Source organism: Plecotus auritus, assembly GCF_963455305.1.
Source record: "Plecotus auritus genome assembly, chromosome: 15".
Lineage (NCBI taxonomy): Eukaryota > Metazoa > Chordata > Mammalia > Chiroptera > Vespertilionidae > Plecotus > Plecotus auritus.
The window spans coordinates 3,015,481-3,042,323 of record NC_137781.1 but is presented as its reverse complement, the minus strand read 5'-3'; the positions used below and the strand labels follow the sequence as shown (position 1 = coordinate 3,042,323).

At 56.6% G+C, this 26,843-nt stretch overlaps 1 protein-coding gene across 6 annotated transcripts in view; it reads left to right on the top strand.

The window, feature by feature from the left end:
• Nucleotides 1–26,843, top strand: part of GABRG3 (gamma-aminobutyric acid type A receptor subunit gamma3) — a gene marked incomplete at its 3' end in the record, with an annotated part of 67,247 nt that continues 40,404 nt past the window's right edge. For 3 of the 6 annotated variants that reach the window (XR_013959667.1, XM_080651458.1, XM_080651457.1), the window contains exons 1-3: nt 173–381; nt 5,407–5,555; nt 11,309–11,376. Coding sequence is in view for 4 of the 6 variants with exons in the window: in XM_080651458.1 (XP_080507584.1) it covers nt 326–381; nt 5,407–5,555; nt 11,309–11,376 (273 nt within the window). Of the gene's footprint in view, nt 382–5,406; nt 5,556–11,308; nt 11,377–26,843 lie in introns of those variants that run through there. The other 3 variants (XM_080651460.1, XM_080651461.1, XM_080651459.1) reach the window with 3 other exon arrangements.

Below are 26,843 nucleotides of genomic sequence, written 5' to 3'. Positions count from 1 at the left end.
GCTGCGCCGCGCGGAGCAGCCGGCTGCGGGGGGCCCAGGAGCCAAGGACCGCCCGTGCCCACCGGACCCCGCCACCCGGATCGGCGGGGAGCGCGGGTGGAGGAGGAGGGGGGCGGCGCGTCGCAGCGGCGCGGGGTCCCGCGGAGCCGCGCGCAGACCCGCCGGCCGTCGGGGGCGCGGCCGGCCGCCCGAGCCCGCACCTGTCCGGCCGGTGTCAAGCCGCAGTCCGCGGCCTCGGAGGCGGCGGAGGCGAGGAGGCCGGCGCTCGGGAGCAAGCGGCGCCTGGCCCGAGGCCTCGGACCGCGCGCCCCGAGCTCGCGGCACCATGGCCCCCACCAGGCTGCTGCTGGTCCTCTGCCTGCTCTCCGGCTCGCACGCGCGGTGAGTGGCGCCCTGGGGCTCCCAGTCCCCGGGGGAGGCTCGGAGCCAAAGGCTGCAGGGCGGCAGGGGCGGGGGGGCGGGGCGGCGGGCGCTGTCCTGGCCCGGAGTCCCCAGCGCGCCTGCGGCCCGGCCTGGAAGAGGGAGAAGTCTGGGGGGGTGGGGGGTGGGGGTGCGAGGCTGCGCCTCACCTGTCCCATCTCCCTGCCTCTCTCCCCAGGCTGGGCTGCTGCAGCGTTCTGGGCCCGGGTGATCCGGTGGTTTGAAGGGTTTTTGCAAACCGAGCTCAGAGGGGACCAGCGGGGTCTGCTTCCTTATCCACCACCCCTTCCTTCCCACACCCACCTCCAGTGCTCAGGGGTGTCTCTCTCTCTCTCTCTCTCTCTCTCTCTCTCTCTCTCTCTCTCTCTCTCCCCCCCCCCTCTTCCCCCTCCCTCTCTCTTTCTCTCTCTCTCTTTCTCTCTCTCTCTCTCTCTCTCTCTCTCTCCCCCCTTCCCCCTCCCTCTCTCTCTCTCTCTCTCTCTCTCTCTCTCTCTCTCTCTCTCTCACACACACACACACTGGGTCACGGCTCTCACTCTGAATTTCCCAGGACCCTGGGGTCCCGAGTTCCCAGCTGCCCAGGTTGTAGATCCGCAGCTGGGAGGCGGGCAGAGGACGGAGGCCAGGCGGGCGTCCCTCCCCAGCCCTGCACACACCTCTGCACCCTCCCAGGACAGCCACTTTGCACACCCAGGCCGTCCCCGTACCAGCCGCACGTTGGGATGGACGTAAAGGCTGGGGCCCGCCAGCTGGCGTGGCCCCGTGGTCCAGCATCTGCCTGTGTAGGAACCAGGAGGTCAGGGTGCGATTCCCGGTCGGGACACATGGCCGGGTTGCAGGCTGGATCCCCAGTTGGGGGGCAGCGTGCAGGAAGGAGGCAGCCCGTCCGTGATTCTCTCTCATCATGGATATTTCCATCTCTCTCCCTCTCCCTTCCTCTCTGAAATAAAAATATATATATATTTAAAACAACAACAACCAAAAAAAGCACAATAAGGTTTGTGCCAGGTAACGAAGACATCCTCTCAGCGTAATAAATACCTTTAACACCCCCCCTCCTCCGGCTCCCAGATCACTGACCCGCTCACCAGAGGTCGCCCAGGTAGGGATCGAGTGACTGGTGAGGATGGAAGGGGCCGTGGGGACCAGCCTCCTGCAGCTGTAAATACAACCAGAGATTCGGGGTCACAAACCCGGGCTCGATGGCCGGCCGGTCCCAGCACTGCAGACTGCCCGGTGCTTTGCAAATGCTAGCGGCTCCCTCTGGCTTTTCCCCCCACCCCCACCCCCACCCCTAAGTCTCAGGGAACCCCTTTCCCAAAACACCTTGTTCGGACACTTCCTGGTGCCCTGGATCTGGGAGCTACAGAGCCTCCTTGCGGGCCATAAACCCTGCAGGGTCAGCAGATTTGCATGCGTATTGGTGAAGGAGGCAAGAACCAGGGAAGCACGTTCACAGAGCCTCCGAGAACTGAAGGGCCCCCCCCCCCCGCCCCCCGTTCTCACGCCCCGCATGCCATCGGGGTGTTGGGCCCCAGGAGGAAAGCCTCGGTTCTGCCGTCCTCAACACGGCCACGTCGGCAGGCGGCTCCCTCAATCCGGCGCCTTACCCCCCACTCCCGAGCCTTTCTGCGGAAGTTTCTTCCTGTTTAAGGACAGAGCTGGGAGCTGGGAGCTGGGGGGGCAAGGCAAGTGCCTGCCTGAGGTCGATGCTGCCGGGGTGGGTTTGTGCTTGGGGGCGGGGAGCCCAGGGGGACAGCAGGGGCCCATAATGTAGAGGCCCTGAGTCCTGTCTCCCTGACCCACTATTGTTGCCACCTGCGGGGAGTGACCTGCAGCCCAGGGCGAGCTAGCTAGCTGTTTGGATCCGGAGACACGGAAGGTGCTAGAAGGAGAACAGCCCCTGTTGCCCCTCATGGGATGTGCTGTTGAACTGGAAGCAGTCAGGTTCCCAGGCGTCCTCCGTGGAAACCCCCCCCCCCCCCAAAATCTGTCTCCCTCAGGGCACATTGCAGTCCATCCTCATTCTCTGGGTGGCTCCCTGGCCTCCATAACAGAGGGTGCATAGCACCTGGGTGTGGGGGGAATCAAAAACTTATTTTTTTAAAATATATTTTCTATTGATTTCAGAGCGGTAAGGGAGAGGGAAAGAGAGAGAGAGAGAGAAACATCCATGATGAGAGAGAATCATGGATCGGCTGCCTCCTGCACGCCCCCTGCTGGGATCTAACCCGCAACCTGGGCATGTGCCCTGACCTGGAATTGAACCGTGACCTCCTGGTTCATATAGGTTGCCGCTCAATCCCTGAGCCACGCCAGGCGGGACAGAATAAATTAATCCAAATTTTAATCGCGTGGTATTGTTTTCGGCCTCCGGTATGCAAGTGTCTTTGTTCTCCGAGTGGATTTTAGAGACGTGTGATATACCCTGGTGTGCGGTGGGGTGATCTTTTCAAAGCCGTTATTCACGCGGGAGGGGTTTCCTTTGCACCCTGCCTGCCTGCCTGGTTGGGGAGCCCTGGGAAAGGTGGTGACAGACAGGTGTGCTCTGTGCCGATGGCTCGGCAGCTCCCTGGAGGGCTGTGTGCCCCAGTCTGACGCCCCGTGGGTGAGCTGACTGTACATTGAACCCTACTAAGTCGCACCGGGGCCCCCGGGGACACCAGAAGGATGCTTAGCTGCTCTCTGGTCGTGTTTCAAAGGAGTTGAGACTTGCCCTGGCCAGTGTGGCTCAGTGGATAGAGTGTCAGCCTGCGGACTGAAGGGTCTCGGGTTCGATTCCAGTCAAGGGCACATGCCTGGGTTGCGGGCTCCATCCCTAGGAGGGGGCGTGCAGGAGGCAGCCGATCCATGATCCTCTCTTATCAGTAATGTTTCTGTCTCCCCCCCCCCCTCTTCTTGTCTGAAATCAATAAAAATATATATGGGGGGGGGGCGGGGTGGACTTGAGACTTGATCCTGGTCCTAATGGTTGAAGACAAGGTGTAAGACATGGAAGTAACATCCAGAGAGGCCGAGCAGCGGCTTGACAATGACAGCCCATCGGCCGTTTGCTTTTAAGACAAAGCGAATGGCAGGGGTGGCGTCTGGGAGCCTGCAGTCCCAAGAACAGAACGCTCGTAAAGATTATATATAACCCACTTAGACTGTGGAGGAGCGGAGCGTTTGTTTCATCCACACGCCAGTGGGTCCCCCGAGATGACATTTGGCTTCCATCAAGGCGAGGGTTTTCCCGTGGGGCCGGGTGTCCGTCCGGGCATGAGCGCCGGGAAGCTTCTGTGCCGTTCTCTTCGTTTCTGCAGCCAGCGGACACGTGGGCTCAGGAGCGGGGGAGCCAAGTGCCGGCCGCTGAGGGGCCAGGAGCATCGCCGCCGGCCCCCCCCCCCCCACCCTGTCCAGCCCAGCCCCGCCCCACCGCCACGGTCCCCTTTCCCTGGAGAAAAGGAAGATTCTTTGCCTTGCAGGTGCCTCCCCGACTCTCCCCTGCCCAGGCCTCTAGGGAAGCAGCTTATGCAATCCCAGGAAAGCCCTCCCATCCCCGCTGGAGGGAGAGGACGAGATTCCTCCTAATACCTGTCGCTGAAGTAGCTCCAAGTGATTTCTCAGACGCCCAGGCTGTCTGTGTACAGGGAGGATCGACAAGGGTGGGACCGTGAGCTCGGTCTGTGTCCGTAAGGCCACTGGGGCAATCCCAGGAGCCCAGGATGTGGTCTCTGCTGGGGAGCTGTCTTTGGCTGTGCGGGAAGGGAGAGGGGAAGAAGAGAGAAAGAGGGGGAGGGAGAGGGAAGAGAGAGCCCACAGGGAGGAGAAGGGGGAGGAGGAACTCGGTGGCTCCGTTGGACGTGGGTCCTGAGAAGGGCGGTGAGATTTGGCCGATGTCAACCGCCCCTCCCTTCGCCTTCCGGCACCTTTGCTGCGGAATAAATGGCCAGCCAGCCATGTCCCACGGGACGTGTATCAACGGACTGCTGGTCTGTTTTTAAATTCCCAGTGATGAAATTCATATTCCTGACGATATTCCCGGTAACAGGAACTACGTGTAGTGACATTTTAAAAATGTCACCGGTGTTATGTGTCGCCTACCCCTTACTGAATATGTGTTTCCAATTGTATACGTTCCTCTTGATAGGGGAATGGTTTGCTGTGAATCAAAATTCATGGCAATTTAAGAATATGTACGTATATGTTTTACTGATTGCAGAGCGGAAGGGAGAGGGAGAGCGCAATAAAAACATCAACGATGAGAGAGAAGAATGGATCGGCTGCCTCCTGCACGCTCCTCACTGGGGGGTCGGGCCTGCCACGGGGGCATGTGCCCTGACCTCGGAACCAAACCGTGACCTCCTGGTTCACGGGTGGAGGTTCAACCTTGGAGCGACACCGGGCGTGCGCCGTTCCTGGTTTTTATTGATGGTGTATTGTATTCTTCTAGGCCAGTGGTCGGCAAACCGCGGCTCGCGAGCCACAGGCGGCTCTTCGGTCCCTTGAGTGTGGCTCTTCCACAAAATACCACGGCCTGGGCGCGTCTATTTTGAAGACGTGGCGTTAGAAGAAGTTTAAGGCTAAAAAATGTGGCTCTCCAAAGACATTTCAATCGTTGTCCCGTTGATACATGGCTCTGTGGACGGATGAGTGTGCCGACCACTGTTCTAGAGACAATACGTCTTCAAGAAATGAAATTGCAGTTTAAAGATCAGGCCGGGAAAAACTTGGACTCCGTCTTAGGAGTCAGGTGCCAGCCACGCCTGGTGGCCAACATCTCCCCTGCGCGATGCCATGATCCCGTCGTCCTCATGAATCATTCTGATTCGGGTCTCCTTCGACGGATTAATTTGAGAGAGAATCCAGAGGCTGGGAGGAGGGTCCCGGGGACTTTTTTAGGGTTTGTTTTTTTTGCCTGTTTCAGTGATCCTCGGGCAGCCCACGTGGACTCTGTAGCTAGCTGTGGGTTCCACGGGTGCTCACACTTTTGTGCCGTGACTGCAGGTCCCGCAAGGCGGAGGAGGAAGAACACGAAGACGCCTCCTCCAACCAAAAGTGGGTCTTGGCTCCCAAGTCCCAAGACACCGACGTGACGCTCATTCTCAACAAGCTGCTGAGAGAATACGATAAAAAGCTGAGGCCGGACATCGGGAGTGAGTATTCCTGTGTGCGATTTCCGTAGGGAATAGACGCCGATGGGTGTATTTTTCACGTAGTTTACTTTTAAGATAGGGTATTTTTTTTGTTTTTTTTTTTTGTTTTTTTTTTTAAATTATTGATGTGCCGAAACCGGTTTGGCTCAGTGGATAGAGCGTCGGCCTGCGGACTGAAGGGTCCCAGGTTCGATTCCGGTCAAGGGCATGGACCTTGGTTGTGGGCACATCCCCAGTGGGGGGTGTGCAGGAGGCAGCTGATCGATGTTTCTCTCTCATCGATGTTTCTAGCTCTCTATCCCTCTCCCTTCCTCTCTGTGAAATATCAATAAAATATATTTAAAAATAAATAAATAAATAAATAAATTATGGATGTCAGAGAGGAAGGGAGAGGGAGAGAGGGAATCATGGATCGGCTGCCTCCTGCGCAACCCCACTGGGCGTAGTGTCTGCACCCCGGGCCTGTGCCTTGACAGGGAATCGAACCCGGGACCTCCTGGTTCGCAGGTGGACGCTCAGCCAAGGAGCCACGCCTGCGGGCGCCACGTGCAGGTGGTGGTGGTGGGAACCCCGGAGCGAGACTGCGCATGCGCTCAGAGCAGCCGCGCACTGCCTGCCGAGACTGCGCATGCGCTCAGCGCACCCGCGCACTGCCTGCCGGGAGGAGCCGCCCAGGGCGGGAGGCCGGTGGCTGCTCCGTGCGCTCCTGCTGCTCCGAGGCCCAGAGCGCCAGGCGGTGCTGCCGGGACCCTTTGCAGGGACCTTGCAGGTGGGCCAAGCCCCCCGCCGCCTCCGGGAGGGGGAGGGGAGGGTGGAGGAAGGGCCGCGACCCAGGGCACTCAGGCCGGACAGGTTCCCTGAGCTCCCAGCGTCTCTGATCGCCTCTTGCTCTTGTCCCCCTTACCCCCCGCCCTCCCCCCCCCCCCCCCCCCAAGACTCACTGCTGGTTCTTCGGGGCAAGTTTCGTGCCCTTGGGCCGTTGCATCTCCTGGGTTGCAATGCAGCCAAGCACCTTCCGTCTTCCGTAGAATTCGGTGCTGCAGCCCGGCCGGCCGGCGTGGCTCAGGGGTTGAGGCCGACCGAGGAGCCAGGAGGTCAGGGTTCGATTCCCCGGTCGGGGCACAGGCCCGGGCTGCGGGCTCCATCCCTAGGAGGGGGCGTGCAGGAGGCAGCCGATCCGTGATTCTCTCTCATCGTAGATGTTTCTCTCCCTCTCCCTTCCTCGCTGAGATCAACAAAAATATTTTTAAAAATCAATGGGGCCGAAACCGGTTTGGCTCAGTGGATAGAGCGTCGGCCTGCAGACTGAGGGGTCCCGGGTTCGATTCCGGTCAAGGGCACGTACCTTGGTTGCGGGCACATCCCCAGTGGGAGGTGTGCAGGAGGCAGCTGATGGATGTTTCTCTCTCATCGACGTTTCTAACTCTCTATCCCTCTCCCTTCCTCTCTGTAAAAAACCAATAAAATATATTTATTAAAAAAAAAAATCAATGGGAAAATGCTCCCAGCTGAGGATTCACACACACACACACACACACACACACACACACTCAGGAAGGGGGACTGCAGCTTGGAGGACCGGCTGTCTTGCTGACGTGATGAGGGGAACCACTTCCGTGCACTTGCCACAGCCCTGCAGCCGGGAACCAACCCCTCCACTGGAGACAGGATTCCCAGTGCCTGACCCATCGGCACCTCCCACCCTTCTCCGTCCAGCTGTGTCCACGGAGACCCAACACCAGGAAATGGTCCCGACGGCCCGTCCGTGTCCCCGTGGGCAGTGACCAGCTCCAATTGAGCAGCCTCCGGAAGTAACACATCCACGCGGGATCCTCTAATTAGTTTTCGTAATCCACGCTGCTTGAAAAGATGCCCTGCGTCCCCCGCTGTGATCTCTCCCCCAGGAGCTCCTACATTATGGATGGACCTGCAGGCAGGCCCCCGCCTTTCCCGATCCATCACCCCGAGCCATACGTCAGCCGTGTCCTTTTCACGGGCGCAGGGTCCTGCGGGGTGTCATTTGTCTCGGGGACACCTCGCGTCTTAGGAGCTCGCGATGGCTGGAGGAGGATGAACCTTTCCGTAAGAGAACTGTGCAAAGGAAGGGTAATGACCCGAGTGGCTGTCTCTCGCTCCAGGCTCTCCAGAAATGCGAGCCGCTCTCTTGGAAATAGATGGTTGCGAGACACACAGAGTCCCTCTCCGTGATGGGGGCCGTCTGGGCCAAACGCGAGTGATCGGTGCTGGGGAAGATCGGGGGTTGCCTGCCGGCTGGCTGGCCCCACGGAATGCACGCACGCGGGGAGCGTGTCGGGGTTCCTTTAACCCAGGCACAGCCTCTTTGCTCGGCGCTGGTTAATCTTAGGTTGCTTTCTGTCCCTCTTGTTCTGGTGGATGTGCATCTGGACTTCTTTGCCAGGCTGTTCTAAAGCTTCTTTTCCGAGTCGAGTTAAAACTTCCTCTAGTCCAGCCGGCGTGGCTCAGTGGTTGAGTTATCAACCTAGGAACCAGGAGGTCACAGTTCTTCGATTCCTGATCGGGGCGCATGCCTGGGGTGCGGGCTCCATCCCCAGTAGGGGGCCACCGATCCATGATTCTCTCTCATCATTGCTGTCTCTCTCTCTCTCTCTCTCTCTCTCTCTCTCTCTCTCTCTCTCTTTCTCCCTCTCCCTTCTTCTCTGAAATCAATACAAATATATTTAAAAATAAAATAAAGCCCTAACCGGTGTGGCTCAGTGGATAGAGTGTCGGCCTGCAGACGGAAGGGCCCCAGGTTCGATTCCGGTCAAGGGCATGTACCTTGGTTGCGGGCACATCCCCAGTAGGGGGTGTGCAGGAGGCAGCTGATCCATGTTTCTCTCTCATCCATGTTTCTAACTCTCTCTCCCTCTCCCTTCCTCTCTGTAAAAAAATCAATAAAATATATTTTAAAAATAAAAATAAAATAAAATAAGACACATAGGTGCTTTATGTCAGAGGTAGAGGAGCTGGAGGCTGGGTGAGGTAGAGGAGCTGGAGGCTGGGTGTGGGACCCCTCCAGCGTGGCCCAGCGCTGGACCTGGTATAACTGGCCCAGCCGGGCACTGACTTGGAGACCACACATTTACTGGAGTCGGACGATCTCTTCGTTTCCGAATGCACCGGAGATGTCTGCCTCCCGAGTGCGCGTAGGGTGGCAGGGCCCGTCCTCCCCTCAGAAACCACAGCCGTCCCCTCCCGGCAACGACGGCATATCCAGAAAGAATAATTCAGATGCATCCCCGGCGCTCAGAGCAGATGGAGGAGGAGAGGGAGCAGACATTCTTAATTGCTGCGCTTGCGAGAAAAGCGACGACTGTAGACTTCGCCGGTCCTCCCTCCAAGTTCATGCGCGTGCGTGTGGGCGGTGGGGCGCAGGGTCTGTGCAGAAATTATACCTGTCACCGCCCTGAGAGACCCCTTAGGCATCCAAAGGACGCTGGGTGGAAACCCCGTTCCTCGGCTCAGTGTAGTTTGGAAGGGGACCCATCCTCACGTACCCGCTCGCCTCCCCCTGCCCCATGCTGGGCGGTGACCCTTCTCACACACACACCTTAGGGCTGAGCACATAGAAGAATCAATGAATGAAGGCATAAATAAGTGGAACAGCCCTAACTGGTTTGGCTCAGTGGATAGAGCGTCGGCCTGCGGACTGAAGGGTCCCAGGTTCGATTCCAGTCAAGGGCATGTACCTTGGTTGTGGGCACATCCCCAGTGGGGGGTGTGCAGGAGGCAGCTGATCGATGTTTCTCTCTCATCGATGTTTCTAGCTCTCTATCCCTCTCCCTTCCTCTCTGTAAAATATCAATAAAATATATTTTAAAAAAAATAAGTGGAACAACAAATTGATGTTTCTCTCTCTCGCGCTCTCACTTCTCTCTCTAAATATCCATAAATAGAAAACAAATATTAAATCCAAGTCTTGTTGTAAGAATTACAAACCAGCCTGGCTGGCGTGGCTCAGTGGTTTGAGCATGGACCTGTGAACCAGGAGGTCACGATTCGATTCCCGGTCAAGGGCACATGCCCGGGTTGTGAGCTCGATCCCCAGTGTGGGGCGTGCAGGAGGCAGCCGATCTACAATTCTCTCTCATCATGGATGTTTCTGTCCCTCTCTTCCTCTCCCTTCCTCTCTCTGCAATCGATAAAAACGTCTTTTTTTAAAAAAAAATGACAGCCTCTGTTAAAACCTAGCTCAAGGACAGTGGACAGGAAGTGTCAGCCGCCTCCGTCCGCTGTCTCCCCGACCCACGCGGTTTCCCGTTTGGGGTCTGAGCCGGGGAGACACGGCCCCAGACATCTCCACGGTCCCAGGCTCCTGCGTCTCACGTTGCGAGTTCTGTTCAGCTGTTGGCGCTTCATCAGCCTCTCATTAACATCCTGCTCCAAAATATCTTCGTTTTCATAAAGTATGACTGTGCCCATGCTGATGAGGCCGTTATCCCGCTCATTTACATCAGAGGGGATGTGAAAATGCGGATGTAAAAATGGCAGCTCTGTAGAACGTTCTATCGCTGGGAGAGAGGCTAAAGGAAGCCTGCCCCACAGCTCACAAGTCTGGCTCTGCCTCAGAATTACCCGGAAAACTCTTTAAAAAAGACCGAGATCCCGGCCCCACCCCCAGGACCTACACACTCGGAATATTAATTATTTTTCTGTTTTCTAGTTCACCGATTTCCACTTAGATCTCCGTGTTATTACTGTTCTTCCACTTCCTTGGGATTTTATTTGCTCTATTTTTAGCTGCTTCTGTTTTTGGTTAATCCTCACCCGAGGACATTTTTTCCATTGATTTCTGGAGAGAGTGGAAGGGAGGGGGAGAGACAGAGAGAGAGAGAGAGAGAAAGAAACATGGATGTGAGAGACACACCTTGATGGATTGCCTCCCGCACAAGCCCTAACTGGGACACAGGGATAGAGCCTGCAACCGAGGTATGTGCCCTTGACTGGAATTGAACCCGGGGCCCTTCCAGTCCAAGGGCCAAAGCTCTAACCCAGGGGTCCTCAAACTACGGCCCGTGGCCCGCCTGTCCTGCTTAGCAGCCGACTCGTCCCGGGCCCGCAGTGCGCATAGGAATTGGTTCATAGTTGTTTTTTTTTAACTATAGTCCGGCCCTCCAACGGTCTGAGGGACAGTGAACTGGCCCCCTGTTTAAAAAGTTTGAGGACCCCTGCCTGAGAAAAACAGGCCAGGGCTATTTTTATGGTTTTATATTTTCTTTGCTGATTCATCAGTCTACCCCACATCCCAGAATATCTTTAAGGCCATTTATCAAGTTTCTGTTTTCCCAGAACTTATTCTATACCAGTAAGACTCTCTCCTCTTCTGGGAATTTTAGGAAGACAGAGAGGGTTTGAACTGTAGCTGCCGTGCAAGTCCCCCCACAAAAAAATCCTCCCCCTTTTTAAATATATTTTATTGATTTCAGAGAGGAAGGGAGAGGGAGAGAGAGAGAGAGAGAAACATCCACGATGAGAGAGAATCATCGATCGGCCGCCTCCGGCACGCCCCCACACGGGGGATCGAGCCCGCAACCCGGGTATGTGCCCTGACTGGGAATCGAACTGCGACCTCCTAGTTCCTAGGTCGACGCTCAACCACGGAGCCACGCCGGCCGGGCTGGTCCCCCATTTTTTCACTGACCCTGGAGGTGCTGGTGCTCAAATCCAAGGGGTTGAGTGTTTTCCTGGGTCTTGGGCACAGAGCACTAACCCACGCATGTCTCTCTCCACAGTGAGACCCACCGTCATTGACGTCGACATCTACGTGAATAGCATTGGGCCCGTGTCATCCATAAACATGGTAAGAAGTTACCACTTGTTACTTTTCGGATCTGACCGACGGGCTCACTTCTCGCTGATATTCCCGTGGCGGGTTTTCTGTGAGTGATTCCTCCGGCAGGCTCCCAGCTCACGGCGGGCTCCCTAACGCGGTGGCGTGTATCGGTGGCGCGTGCCGGTAGTTTAAATGTGGACGATGATGAACGTCGGGGCTGGGGCTGTGACGGTGGCAGGGAGGACCCCTCCCCACCCCCCCCCCCCCCCCCCCGCTCCGATGGTTAAGTCTGCGCCGGAAGGAGCCCCAGGCAAAGAGACGCTGTGAGAGTTTAAGAGGTTTTATTGCATCCTCTCCGCAGGCCCAGACCAGGGTGTGGGTGTCTGCCCCGAGGGGTGGTGAGGTTCCCTCATGTCGGGTCGAGAACCTCACGCCATATAGGGTCAGGGTGTGGGCGCAGGAGTCGGTCAGGCGGAGGGGAGGAGAGGGAGAGAGAGACAGAAACCTCAGTGATGAGAGAAAATCATGGATCGGCTGCCTCCTGCACGCCCCTGCTGGAATCGGGCCCCTGCAACCTGGGCGTGTGCCCTGAGCGGGAATCGAGCCGTGACCTCCTGGTCAAGGGCACCTACCTGGGTTGCAGGTTCAATCCCCGGCCCTGATCAGGTGCATGTGGGAGGCAACCCATTGATGTGTCTCTCTCCCATTCTATGTTTCTCTCTCTCTCTCTCTCTCTCTTCCCTTCCCTTCCCTTCCCTCCCTTCTACTCTCTCTCTAAAAAACCCAAATAAAATAAATGGGAAAAAAAATAGTCCTGGTGAGGATTAACAACCAGAAAGAAATGGAAGCATCTCCAAAGAGCTATTGAAGCCGTCCCTGCCCAGCGCTGCTCGCTGGAGCTCCAGATGGGGAGGGTCTGATTGAGTCACGGGGGAGACAGGAAAGATTTCTGCATGCTTTTCACTCTCAGCGGAGACGCACCCCACTGAGGGGCGGGAAACGCTCCTTGGACGTGTGAGTCATCGACTCTCTCCATTGGACGAAGCTCCGAGAAACCTGAGGAACCGACCGGATGTCTTGCTCACCCCGAAATCACAGCATCTCTGAATTTGGGAGTTTATTTATTTAAAACATTTTTTTTTTAAACTTCAGAGAGGAAGGAGAGGGAGAAGAGAGAGAGAAAAAAAAACACATCGATGATAAGAGAGAATCATCCATCGGCTGCCTCCTGCACGCCCCCCCCCCCTCACCGGCCCCTCTGCTGGGGATGGAGCCCGAAACCAGGGCGTGTGCCCTTGACTAGGGATCGAACTGTGCGTGACCTCCTGATTCCTAGGTCCCACACCGTGTCCCAAGCTGGGCAGGCCTCAGGCCCTCTACCTCGTTCGGGTTGTTAATAAGTCTGCGATGACGTGACGTTCCTTTCAGGTAACAGCTCTTTTGTCGTCGTTGTTAGAATCAGGCGTCAGCTTTTACCGGCTAACTAGCAGCCCAGCTGGGTGGTCCATTAAAACGCTCAGCTGCAGCCCTGCTGGCGTGGCTCAGGGTTTGAGCATCCACCGGTGAACCAGGAGGTCCCTGGTTCGGTTCCCCGTCACGGGATGCAGGCTGGATCCCCAGTAGGGGGCGTGCAGGAGGCAGCCGGTCCACGCTTCTCGCTCATCATTGATGTTTTTCTCTCCCTTCCTCTCTGAAATCAATAAAATATTTTTTTAAAAAAATCAATAAAAACCACACAAAACCCTCTCCGTTGCGTTGACTTTCCGAGTGTGGTCACAGCTCTCCCAGGTTGAATCGGCATCAGTCGGGGGTGGGGGGCGGCCGCTGAAGATTTATGATCAGCAAGCACCGGCCTCAGAGAAAACGCGCAGGCTGATTTATGGAACCCGTCATCCTGTCTTCCATCTTCCTGCCTCCCCGTCCCAACCAAAAAAAAAAAAAAGGCAGGATAAAGCGTTTCCTGGCAGGACTAAGACTCCAGCGCTGACCCCCAGCTTCATCGATAACCTCCCGTAAATTGCATGCCAGCAGGGAGCCCGTTTTTAAACGGTAACCGGGCCCCGGCAGAAGCCACAGAGACAGACACAGCGACTCCCTCTGAGTAGGAAACCCCTGATGGACACCCCCACCCTCTGCCTCGATGTTTCATAGGAGATGCTCCTGTTTCTTTGTTGTTGTTCTTGTTGTTATTCTCACCCAAGGCTATTTAAAAAAAAAAAAATTTATTGGTTTCAGAGAGGAAGGCAGAGACATCAATGATGAGAGAGAATCATGGATCGGCTGCCTCCTGCATGCCCCCTTCTGGGGATCGAGCCTGCAACCCGGACATGTGCCCTGACCGGGAATTGAACGTGAGACCCTTCAGTCTGCAGGCTGATGCTCTATCCAGTGAGCCACACCAGCTAGGGCTTGATTTTCTTTTTTTTTTTTTTTTGAGAGAGAGAGAGTGGAAGGGAGTGAAGGGAAGAGAGAGAGAGAGAGACAGAGACAGAGAGAGAGAGTGGAAGGGAGTGAAGGGAAGAGAGAGAGAGAGACAGACAGAGAGACAGACAGAGACAGAGAGAGAGAGAGTGGAAGGGAGTGAAGTGAAGGGAAGAGAGAGAGAGAGACAGACAGAGAGAGACAGAGAGTGGAAGGGAGTGAAGGGAAGAGAGAGACAGAGACAGAGAGACAGAGAGAGAGAGAGAGAGTGGAAGGGAGTGAAGGGAAGAGAGAGAGAGAGACAGAGACAGAGAGAGAGAGAGAGACGTGGACGGGTTGCGTCTCCTGCACGCACCCGGGTCAGGGCCGGGGATCGGACCTGCAACCCAGGTACGTGCCCTTGACCGGGAATCGAACGAACCTCAGACCCTTCGGTCGTCCGAGGGCCGGCGCTCTAACCACTGGCCCACACAGGCCAGGGCAGGGCGGGGGGGGCGTGTATTTAGGGAGCAGGCCCTGGTGTCAGTGTGGTGATAACCACGACCACCGGGCACATGGTTCTTCGAGGCTGGAAAGAGAGACCTTCCCAGCTAAGGGTCTCTGTGCTCCAGCAGGGTGTGGCGGGCTGGCTGAGACCCCTGGTGCTTTGCAAATGCACCTGGGATGGCGGGGGGGGGGGGGCCTCTCCCCACCGGCCACCTCCTGGGGCTCCAGGGTACGGGCGAGGCCGCGTGTTCTGAGGCCGCCTCCATCCCATTAACTTGGAAGGTGTCTGACGGTGCATCCAAGCGTCTGTGTGTTGTTGTTGTTTGTTGTTGTTTTTAAAAATCGGGGCTTCCTCGTATCCCAGGCAACCCTCGGAAGCAGACGTCGTCCCAGGCGGACGGCATCCTGTGTGTTTCCGTCGTCAGAAACCCCGAGTCCCCGCTCACAGGCGCCGTCTTGGTGGGTCGCTTTGCCTGTGGGGGGGGATCCGCGCTGCCCGTCGTCCATGGCCTTTGGTGGCCCTGCTCTGGGCCACCTCCGTGCTCACCTCCACCTTCTCCTCCCAGCAGCCCGGCTGCTGCTGCTGCTGCTGCTGCTGCTGCTGCTTTTAATTATATTTTTATTGACTTGGGAGAGGAAGGGGAAGGGAGGCAGGAATAGAAACATCCACGATGAGAGAGACTCATGGATCGGCTGCCTCCTGCACGCCCCACTCGGGGGATCAAGCCCGCAGCCCAGGCATGGGCCTGACCGGGAATCGAACTGTGACCTCCTGGTGCCTAGGTCAGACGCTCAACCCACAGCCACGCCCGCCGGGCTGACACAGCTTTTAAAAACGTTGGTTCCTGTTTTCTTCCCCTTTGTTTGGAGCAGTGTCACCGAGGTGACGTGGACATTATTTCACGGAAAGACTTCCCTATTTTCCTGGGAAAAACACACCTCCGAGTATTTAGTGCAACAGGAGGCGCGAGAAATCCGAAAGCAAATACGTTTTCCTTGCCAGATGGTTAGGGGTCAGGCTCTGCCTGAGTTGTGGGTTATTGTTTTTTATATATTTTTATTGACTTCAGAGAGGCAGGAAGAGGGGGAGAGAGAGAGAGAGAGAGAGAGAGAGAGAGAGAGAGAGAGACATCCATGATGAGAGAGAATCATGGATCGGCTGCCTCCTGTACACCCCCTACTGGGGATGGAGCCCGCCCCCCGGGCATGTGCCCTTGACTGGACTTGAAGCCGGGACCCTGCAGTCCGCAGGCCGACGCTCTGTCCACCGAGCCAGGGCCACCGCGGATTCTCGGGGGAAGAAACGGATTCTGGCTTCATTTGGCAACCCAGCACCTCGGACAGCGCCCACCACATGACAGGAGCTTGATGTGAGCTTGTAGAGAAACGCACACACGCACAGACACGCTACCCCCCACTCCCCCCCAAAAACAGCGAGTTCTATGATTCAGCCTCAACCTCGCACAAGAGGAAGGCAGCCGCCCGGGAGATGCCGGTGTTGGGCAGCCGAAGGGAACTCTACCCACGGTGTTTGTATCCGAGATTCATTCTTCCTCCTGAGTAATTCATTGAAACGGAATCAAACAATTCAGCGCACCAACGGCAGCGGGCGAGAGGGGATGTCAGAGCTGCAGAACTGAGGATACTTTTTACAAGTCACGTGGGTCGGACCCCATGGAGGGGGTGGGGTGGCGGCTCAGAAGTATCGACCTATGAACCAGGAGGTCACCAGTTCGACTCGTGGTCAGGGCACATGCCGGGTTGTGGGTTCGATCCGTTTTCCAGAGCTGCTGGCCCGTCGCTCTATTATTATTATTATTGTTGTTGTTGTTGTTATTATTTTGTATCTGTTCTATTCTGGGCCCACTCATTGGAGGAATGCCAAGACAAACGGGGGACTCATTTGCAAACGGCCCTCGCGGCTTAACGGATGATTTCCCCGCGCTGGCCTTCCTGGGGGAAAAGCTCGGCCTCGCGTGTCCGCCTCCAGCCTTCTCCCCGTCACCCTCCCGGGCTGGGCGGGCGCGCAGAACGCTTTGAGGAAATTGACTGAAGATGAAAGAAAGCACTTCCCTTTGATGGTCAGTGATGTTGCTGGCTTTGTCACGATTAGCCCGTCTCTCCTCCGATTCAGCCGCAGGTCTCCGTGGAGATGAAAAGGAAGGGCTTTTTCTCTCTCGATCCAAAGCATTGTTTATGGCCGCCGCGCTCGGAGGGCTACCGCGTGTGACAGCGGCCCCCACAGGCTCGTGCTCGAGGTCGGGCCCGACCCTGGCTGAACCTCGGCCCCACCGGCCGGCCAAGGCCTCCTCCGCCGGGTTCCCAGGTCAGGTCGCGTCCGACACATAAATACGTGCCACGTTCATGGTCCTCCCGGGCGCTGAGGGATTCTGAGCACGCAGGACCTGGGTTTTCCTGGCGCACGATGGTTGACTGTATGAGTCCCTCCACTGGACTGGGTCGCCGGGTGCCCACTTTGTCGGTAAAACATGATTCCGGGGGTGTCTTTGAGGGGTGTTTCTGGTTGAGGTTAGCACTGGAATTCGTAGACAGAGTAGAGCAGGTTGCCCGCCCCCGGGTGGGTGGGCCTCACCCAAGCAGTCGAAGGCCTGATTGGAACCCAGGGCTGGCCCTGGTCCAAATAAGAGTATTCTTCCTGCCCCGCTGGTGTGGCTCGGTTGGTTGCGTATCGTCCCATGCTCCGAGAGGTCGCCGGTCCCACTCCCGGTCAGGGCACATACCTGGGTTTCAGTCTCGGTCCCCGGTAGGGGGTGGGCAGGAGGCAGCGGATGGAGGGTTCTCTCGGCCGGACTAGGATGATACGTTTAAAAATTAAGTGCAACTCAATGTACAATAGCAAAGGTCTGGAAACAGCCCAGGTGCCCGTCCGTGTAGACGAGTGGGTACAAAAAGCTGTGGTACATTGACACCAGGGAATACTACGCAGCCGTGAGAAAGGAGGATCTCTTACTTACCCTTCGAGACAGCACAGAGGGACCCGGCGAGCATCATGCTAAGTGACACAAGCCGGTCAGAGGAAGGCAAGTATCCCACGATCACACGCCTGTATGGAGTCTCAGTAGCAGAACAGACCGATGCACGGGGACACGGAAGCATGGGACAGAGTGCGGGATCGCGGAGGGAAGGCGGGGAGGGTGGGTGGGAGGTGATCAACCAAAGACCTTGTGTGCAGCTCTGCCCGACCCACAGACACAGCAATAGGGTGGTGAGGGCCTGGCGTGGGGGCGGGGGTGGGCTGGAGGGGGTCCACGGGGCGGGGGGGGGCCGGGGGGGGGGGCGGGAAGAGAAGAACGGTGATACTTTCAACGATAAAGAATTATTATTATTTTTTTAATAAAGAATTACTTAAAAAATTCAAGTGCAACTTTAGATACAGTGGGAGCCGGGAAGCCAGGTGTTGGCTGCCACAGGCCTTGCTTATGATGTAAGGACTCACAGGGCCGCCGCGTGGGGGGGCGGGGGTGCGTGCTGTGAGCGGGAGCGGTTCCCTGGAAGACGGATTAAATCTTGGCAAGGGCCGAGGTAGCGGGGACAGACGCGGCACGGCGTTTCCACAAAGCGGCCTGCGGGAAGTCTGGCAGCCAGCACGGCGTTCCGAGCCAGCAGGACGGGCCCAGGCCGGCTGTTAATGAGCGTCGTGAAGAGATAACACCGCCGTCACCTCGCTGGGCCCTCCAGCCTGGCCCCCAAACTGCTCCGAGGACCGGTTCGTGCCAGCCTCGGACGCCAGCGTCCGCCAGACCTCCGATGGCGAAGGATGGGCAGGGGGGGCAAATCAAGGAAAAATCAGCCTCTCAGCCCGGCCGGCGTGGCTCAGTGGCCGGTGTGGTTGGTTGAGCATGGACCTAGGAACTGGGAGGTCACGGTTTGATACCCGTACCCTGACCCGGAATCGAGCTGTGACCGCCTGGTTCAGAGGTTGGTGCGTAACCGCGGAGCCACGCCAGCCGAAGGCCTCTCCCCGCCCCCCTCCCTCCTCCCCTCCCCCTGCTTTTTAATTGCTCCATTATTTGAGCCTTCCGTCCAGGGATTCTTGTTTTCTCTCCGCAGGCATCCGTCTCTTTAGTATTCCCTTCCGCTGCAGACCCGTTCTATCAAAATTTAAAATGTGGCTCAGCCTGTCACCCTCGCCAGTGAATGAAATATGTGCGGCTGCCGCCGGGAATACGATTCCCTATAAAGATAAACTTCTTATCAACTGTTTGATTGCCCGGGTACCCTGAGGGGCGCTTTGTACAGAACCGCGGAGATTAAATGCTTGATTTTTTTTCCTCCCCCTTTATTTATCCCTGTGAAAGATGCTGGGGAAACCAGCTCATTATTTTGCAAAGATGGCTAATAAATTTTAAAAATCGCTCTCCCAAGGCACGGGATAAGCACGTCTGAAATATTTTAATTCATTGCACCTATTCTTACTGGAACGGATTGTCTGACGCTCCGCCCGAGGGAAGCTACTGAAATCCTCTCCTAACTCCCGTGGGTAGAGAATGTAGGCGCACGTACGCGTAGCCCGTGGACGTGGACGCTCGTGTGGTGAAGGCCGGAGGTGGGCGGGGTGGGAACTGGGTGGAGGGGAGACCGGGGCGGGGGGGGGGGCGGGTATCTGTGATCAACAATAAAGAGAAATAAATTAAATAGTCTTCCCCCCCGGCCAGGGTGGCTCCGTGGCTGAGCGTCGACCCATGCACTGAGAGGTCACGGTTTGATTCCCAGTCAAGGGCGCGTGCCCGGGTTGCAGGCTCGATCCCCAGTGCGGGGCGTGCAGGAGGCAGCTGAGGGATGGTTCTCTCTCACTGATGTTTCTCTCTCTCTCTCTCTCTCTCTCTCTTTCCATCTCCATCTCCCTTTCTCTCTAAAAAAAAAATGGTAATGACGAGGTGACTAGCATTCTGTTGAGCAAGTCATTCCGGGCTTACACATTTCCTGCCTCTCACCTAGTAGGACCACTTCTCCAAGGAACCCTGTGCTTCTAACTGCGAGTCGTACTCGGAGACACCCCCCCCGCCCCCCCCCGCCTGTGTGCGTCACAGGCACGCGTTTCCTGTCCAATCATCAGCTCCCGGTTTTGTCGATTTTCTTAATTGTTTTTCTCTTCTCTGTTCCATTGATCTCTGCTCCGGTCTTTTTTGCTGCCTCCCTGCTCACGTTGGAATCGTTTTGCTTGCATTTCCCCAGTTCCTTCGGGTGTGAAGTTAGGTTGCTGATGGGAAATCGTGTTTCAGCGTGAGCATTTGCAGCTCTCAGCCCCTGCGTTCCCTGTGTTGTGTGAGGTTTCGTTGGTGACATTTCACTTTTCCCGAGCCTCAAGACACTTGCACATTCCCCTTGAGATTTTCTGCTTTGACCTGTGGGTTGTCTAAAAAGTGTGCGCTGAGACATTTTCAGTTTTCCTTCTGCTTTTTAAAAATATATCTGTTTTTTTTTTTTATTGATGTCAGAGAGGAAGGGAGAGGGAGAGAGAGAAGCATCCATGATGAGAGAGAATCACGCATCGGCTGCCTCCTGCACGCCCCCCACTGGGGATGGAACCCGCAACCCGGGCGTGTGCCCTGACCGGGAATCGAACCGTGACGTCCTGGTTCCTAGGTCGACGCTCATGATCCACGCAGCCATGCAGGCTGGGCATTTTCCTTCTATTTTTTATTTCTCGTTTCATTCCAGTTGTCGAGGTTTCTTCCCCCCAAAGTATATCAAGAACAAAAAGTGAATGTGGCCATGCTGTCACCTTAACATAAAATCCGGCTTTCTGTTGGAAAAATGCTGCCTTTTTTTCTGACGTGCCTGTGGAGAAATTGAGATTTTTTTTATTTTTTATTTTTTTGAGTATGAATAATGGATGTGTTACTTCTGCGTGTATGTCCTGAATGGATGCCTAGGCCTCCCACTGCCGACCGTTCATTATGCATGCCCACCGCTGGCCGTGGGGCGCCGTGCCCTCATTTCGGGGTCATGGGGTGACGTCCCGCGGCCAGGCCGCGGAGGGCTCGCCTCTCGGCTCCACGCTGCGACGGGCCCCCCTCCCCACACCTCCCACCTTGGAACGGGCTCCGAAGGGAAACGCCGACGTGTGGACGGGAGGCGTGCCGCCCTGCTTCTGTCATTTGCTTTCTGCCGTCCACCCCGCAGCTCCCCCCCGCCATTTCAGAAGTTCTCACAGAGTTTGTTTTTTTTAATACATTTTTTTATTGATGTCAGAGAGGAAGGGGGAGAGAGAGAGAGAGAGAGGTCAGTGAGGAGAGAGAATCATGGATCGGCCGCCTCCTGCACGCCCCCTACTGGGGATGGAGCCCACAACCCCGGGCAGGTGACCTTGACCGGAATCGGACCCGGGACCTCCTGCTTCTTCATAGGTTAATGCTCAACCGCTGAGCCACGCCGGCCGGGCCAGATAATTTTAAACGATGGGAGCTCCTTGCGTGTGAAGCATTGGTTGGCAGAAACCAAGATTTCCTTATTCACGAGCCGGAGGAATTAGCATGCGCCACCATCGTTCCCGCTGGCTGCGTGAGGGCCTCCCTGTCATTAAATCATTTGCTATTTACCTCCCTTTCGCCCCCCCCCCGCCCCCGCTCCCCTCTCTCCGAGGACAGCCAGTGTCACATCCCAGAGCTGGTGCACACGCCTGACAGCTGACAGAAACCCTTACGGCTCCTTCCTGTTCCTCCCCCCCCAGGGACGTGCTCCTGGGGGGGATGGGCGTGGCTGTAACCACGAATTTACAGTGGGCACCAAGGAATTGAAAGACAGCCTGTCGCAAACCACAGAGCCCTCATTAAAGTAACGAAAAGAGTCGAGGAGACACAGCGTTGATCCCGAAGAAGGGACAGGGCAAGACGGAAGGAACAGAGCAAACGGCAAGACGGAAGACAGACGGACAGAGACCAGTGGTCCCATCCAGTGTGAGCGGGCCCCATGCAGGGAACAGCAGTGGCCGTGGCGTTTGCGCTCTCCATGGTCCTGAAACCAGGGCCCTGGAGTCCCGCTGGGAATGCGACCCACACAAGGTGTGCAGGAAGTGGGGCCTGGCTTTTCTTGGGGGGAGCGTTTCATCACTGGCCGCCCGATGTGAGCGTGTAAAACGGGAAAGCTGATGTAAATACGTCCCCGTGACCATCATAGTATTCACTCGTCCTCCAGATAGGTTCTGAAATCGCTCAGCACAAGCGGTTTTTCGAAAGGAAAAGATGTAATTGCCACTTTCGAGTCTCCCTCCTCCAGATTGGGCTTTTAGCTCTGGCTCCAAACGGACTCGGGCTGTCTGTCCCTCAGGGAGGGAGGGAGAAAGCTGGGAGCTGGGGAGTCTGGATGGGGGGTGGGGGCGGGAAGGGAAGGGAAGGGAAGGGAAGGGAAGGGAAGGACCCGTCTGGGAATGTCAGTCGTGGGATATTATACCACTTGGCAATGGGCTTGGCGTCGGACCCCGATCCTCAAACGCTTTTCCCTAAAAAGATAGCCCAGCTTGGCCGGTGTGGCTCAGTGGTTGAGCGTCGACCTATGAACCAGGAGGTCACGGTTCCATTCCCCGTCGGGGCAGGTGCCTGGGTGGCGGGCTCGATCCCCAGTGTGGGGCGTGCAGGAGGCGGCTGATCCACGGTTCTCTCTCCTCATGGATGTCTCTCTCTCTCTCTCTCTCTCCCTCTCCCTTCCCCTCCGAAGTCAATAGAAATAGACTTAAATAAATAAGTAAACGTCGGCCAGCATCTGCGGGCTCCCAAGTCGACGTGCCAGGGCATGGCGTGCGTGGTTCTCGTGGCATTTAAACTGCTGACTGTTGCGGAATGTTCCGGGGGGGCGGGGGGACCCTCCGCCCTCGTCGTCGTCGGTGTAGAGGGATGCTGTACGAAGCTAGGGCCCCCCCCACCCCCCCACCCCCCGGTAGCAGTTCCCCAGGGAATCCCCTGCCTTTCAGCGGCGCTGGGACGATAACCACTCGCCAGTGCCCATCTGAGGCTGCGCCTCTGGGTACCAGTTCCAGGCCACCTGGACGTGGATGGTGTGGCTTTAGGAGGCAGGGGGAGGGGAGGGAGGAGGAGGGGAAAGGGAGAGCCCCGGAGGGAGGGAGGGAGGGAGGGAGGGAGGGATGGAGGGAGGGAGGGAGGGATGGAGGGAGGGAGGGAGGACGACAGGAGGGAAGCTAGCCCGGAGATTCTGAACAGCATTGCTCGCTCCCCATGCTCTGAGACATGATCTCGTCTGTTTGTTTTGCTAATTCTCACCTGAGGATATTTTTCCATTGATTTTTTAGAGAGAGTGGAAGGGAGGGGGAGAGACAGAGAGAGACACACATCGCTGTGAGAGACCCCGGATCAAGCCTGCCACCGAGATAACGTGCCCTGGACCAGAATGGAACCCAGGAACCCTTCGGTCTGCAGGCCGACGCTCTGCCCCTGAGCAAACGGGCCAGGGCCAAGGCTTGATCTTTTATCCGTAGTTCGTTGTGAACATGTCTGCCAGCCCTGGCCAGTGTCTCTCCGTGGTTAGAGCGTCAGCCCCACACACCAGAGGGGTGCAGGTTGGGTTCCCGGACAAGGGCACCTACCCCTGGCCTGGGAGCGGGTGGGCAAGGCAACTCGATGTGTCTCTCTCACGTCGATGTTTTTCTCTCTCTCCATCTCTCCCCCTTCCTCTCTCCCCTTCCCCTTCCTCTCTCCTTCTCTCTCCCTCTCTCTCTCTCTCTCCCCCCCTCTCTCCCCCCTCCCCCTTCCTCTCTCCCCCCTCCCCCTTCCTCTCTCCCCTTCCCCTTCCTCTCTCCTTCTCTCTCCCTCCCTCTCTCTCTCTCTCTCTCTCCCCCCCTCTCCACCCTCCCCCTTCCTCTCTCCCCCCTCCCCCTTCCTCTCTCCCCTTCCCCTTCCTCTCTCCTTCTCTCTCCCATCCTCTCTCTCCTGCACTTTATGGCATTTCATTCTGAACTCATCGGTCCTTGCACATTCCCCGCCCCTGTGAGGAAGTGTGGTGTCACCCTCTCTGGTTCTCGGGGTCTCCCCCCGTCTTTGTGAAGGAGACTGACTCCCTTGGAGCCGGCTTGGGTGCCTGTCGGGGGGCCTGTGTGCTCAGCTCTCCCCCGAGCCCTGGAGTCCTTCGGGTGGCAGAGCTCTGCCCCACTGGGTGGGAAATGGCACTCGGCAAACACCATGCACCCACACCCAGGGCTGGGCACTGCTAGGCGGCCATTCACCGCTCCCCGAACCTTCCAGCCTTCCCGCCAGGAGGGGAGCAGTGTTCTGAGAAAGCAGTCAGGACCGAGCCCTCGCCCACACCCCCTGCTCCGGGCCCCCTCATCTGTCCTGCCCAGGGCCCCCTCAGGACTGTTCTCCGCCCCTCACCATGCAGCCCACCCTTTGTGCTGAGAATAATTCCTCGGTTGCGTTCAGCATTTCTAGTTCAACCCTGGCTGCTGGCGACAATGAGCGAAAGGGGCCATTGTCCCTTCCCCCAGCCTCCCACAGAGCCCGCCTTCAGAGGGGCCTCACACACAGATCGGCCCCAGGGAGGTCCAGTGTCACAAAGGCGGGGAGCACAAAGCGGGCATCGGGGACACCTGCTCTGGCCGGTGGAAAGAGGTAACGCTGGGAAAAGAACAAACAAGCGAAAAATGCATGCTGAAGCTCAGAGCTGAAGGCTCAGTGAAATGAAACTTGTTCCTTTTCTTAAAAATATATATATATATATATGTCTTGCCCTGACCGGTTTGGCTCAGTGGATAGAGCGTCGGCCTGCGGACTGAAGGGTCCCAGGTTCGATTCCGGTCAAGGGCATGGACCTTGGTTGCGGGCACATCCCCAGTGGGAGGTGTGCAGGAGGCAGCTGATCGATGTTTCTCTCTCATCGATGTTTCTAACTCTCTATCCCTCTCTCTTCCTCTCTGTAAAAAAAAATCAATAAAATATAAAAAAATATATGTTTTTATGATTTCAGAGAAGAAGGGAGAGGGAGAGAGAGAGGAACATCCACGATGAGAGGGGATGGTGACCCGGCTGCCTCCTGCACGCCCCGCCCTGGGCATCCAGCAGCCCGCAGCTGGGAACGGAACAGGGACCTCCTGGTTCACGAGTCGTCGCTCCACCACGGAGCCACGCCGGCCGGCTGGGCTGTGACGTTTCCACGCGTGACGTGGACGAGCACGGACACCGGAATCCGAGAGACGGAGCTCTGTCTGCGTGCAGGGCTGCCGGCCCCCCCGGGTACCACCCCGGTCTCTGCAGGGGAGGCGACCGGTTCACTGCCCAGCCAGGCCTTGAGAGCGGAGCGAGGAGGACACTTAGCGGGGGAGGCCGTGGCCGTGTGCTCCCGGCTTCGCTGCCGGGCATCGGCGTGGATGTGCCATGGGCCGGGCGGGCACGGGGTCAGCGGTCTAATGCATGGGCGCCTGACCCAGATGAGCCGCTGCTGGTTCGGGCAGCTAATGGGCAACCGGCGCTTTCCAGACACCTACAGAATCGCCCCTCGCTAACCCGGGCGTGGGCGCGGGGTGACGTCAAGCTAACTGGAGCAAGCACAAGGAAACAGGACTTCTGCCTCCTGATTTATGTTTGCTTTTCAAGGAAGAATGACCGATTATTCCTCTTCGGGGAGAAGAGCCTTAGGTGGCCCACGGTTTCCTTTCAACCCTCGATTCCTACTTCGTGAAGGATTGTTCTGCGGGTGGCAGTTTTTGTTTTTCTAATAGAAAGTTGTTTTTTTCCTTGTGTGTGTGTTTTTATTTTATTTTTTAATATATTTTATTGATTTTTTTACAGAGAGGAAGGGAGAGGGATAGAGTGTTAGAAACATCGATGAGAGAGAAACATCGATCAGCTGCCTCCTGCACACCCCCTGCCGGGGATGTGCCCACAACCGAGGTACATGCCCTTGACCGGAATCGAACCTGGGACCCTTCAGTCCGCAGGCTGACGCTCTATCCACTGAGCCACACTGGCCAGGGCATGTGTGTGTGTTTTTAAATATATTCTTATTGATCTCAGAGAGGAAGGGAGAGGGAGAGAGAGAGAAACATCCATGATGAGAGAGAATCATGGATGGGCTGCCTCCTGCACGCCCCCTACTGGGGATCAAGCCTACAACCCGGGCCTGTGCCCTGACCCGGAATGGAACGTGACCTCCCGGTTCCTAGGTTGATGTTCAACCCCTGAGCCACGCCGGCCGGGCCCTCATGATTTATTTTTGCTTCTCAAGGAAGAATGACCGATTATTCCTCTTCGGGGAGAAGAGCCTTAGGTGGCCCACAGTTTCCTTTCAACCCTCGATTCCTACTTCGTGAAAGACTGCTCTGCAGATGACAGTTTTTCTCTCCACGTTATTTTCCTGCCGATAAAACGCCGGAAGCGATCGGCCAGCGTTTTAAATGGATGGCAAGCGGGCTTCGTTTTCTTCTAATAAGAATCTATCATGTTGTCATGTTTCTGATGGATAAGATTTTTTTTTTTAAAAAAAAAGTTATCTCACTCTTCCAGGCGCTAGGAGGACCGGGAAGGATAGATCCAGAGACATGGGAGCGTGGGACCGACGGACGGATCTCAGAAGGAAGGGGGAGCGGGTGGGGTCACAGGACTGCAGCCCATTTGGTCCGAGGGCAGCTGGCGCTTGGCAATGATTCCCTCTCATCATGGACGCTTCTGCCGCTCTCTCCCCGCTTCCTTCCTCTCTGAAATCAGTAAAAAATAGGTTTAAAAAAAGAAAAGCAAATTCCTGACGTTCTAAGGTGCCGTGCGCCGTTTTGAAACTCTTCCAAGATACTCTTTCTGCCCTTGATTATCCTATATAATAAGGAGCTGATATGCTAATTAGACCGAACAGCAGAACGACCATCCGGACGACCTTCCGGATGAAGCCGGGGCTGTGAGGGCTGAGCCCCTTACACGAATTTCGTGCACTGGGCCTCTGGTTTATTTATTTAAAAAAACAAAACGCTGAAACCGGTTTGGCTCAGTGGATAGAGCGTCGGCCTGCGGACTGAGGGGTCCCGGGTTCGATTCCGGTCAAGGGCATGTACCTTGGTTGCGGGCACATCCCCAGTGGGGCGTGTGCAGGAGGCAGCTGATCGATGTTTCTCTCTCATCAATGTTTCTAGCTCTCTATCCCTCTCCCTTCCTCTCTGTAAAATATCAAAAAAAAAAATCAAAAAAATAAATAAAAATAAAAACAACCTTCGAGGCTGAGGGCTGAGCCCATGGGCAGGCTAGACTAGGCACTGTGGGGCCCCGTGTGGGAAACGGGTCAGGGAAGCATCCATCTGCAGGGAAGTTGGAGGCCCCCATGCCAAGTGTTTACAAGAGCTTCTGAGAAGAAGTAACTCCAGCCGAGGAGCTGTGATCGGTGACGATCACACTACAGACCCCATCAGCTCTTTCCATGGCCTTCAGGCTGCTGAAAGACCCCAGAGCGCATTCTGCCGGTCAGCGTGGCCCAGGGGTGTGGAGCGTCAACCTAGGAACCAGGAGGTCACGGTCCGATGGCTGGTCAAGGGCACAGGCCCGGGTTGCAGGCTGGATCCCCAGGGCCGGGGTGTGCGGGAGGCAGCCGATCCACGATTCTCTCTCATCATTGATGTTCCTCTCTCTCTCTCTCTC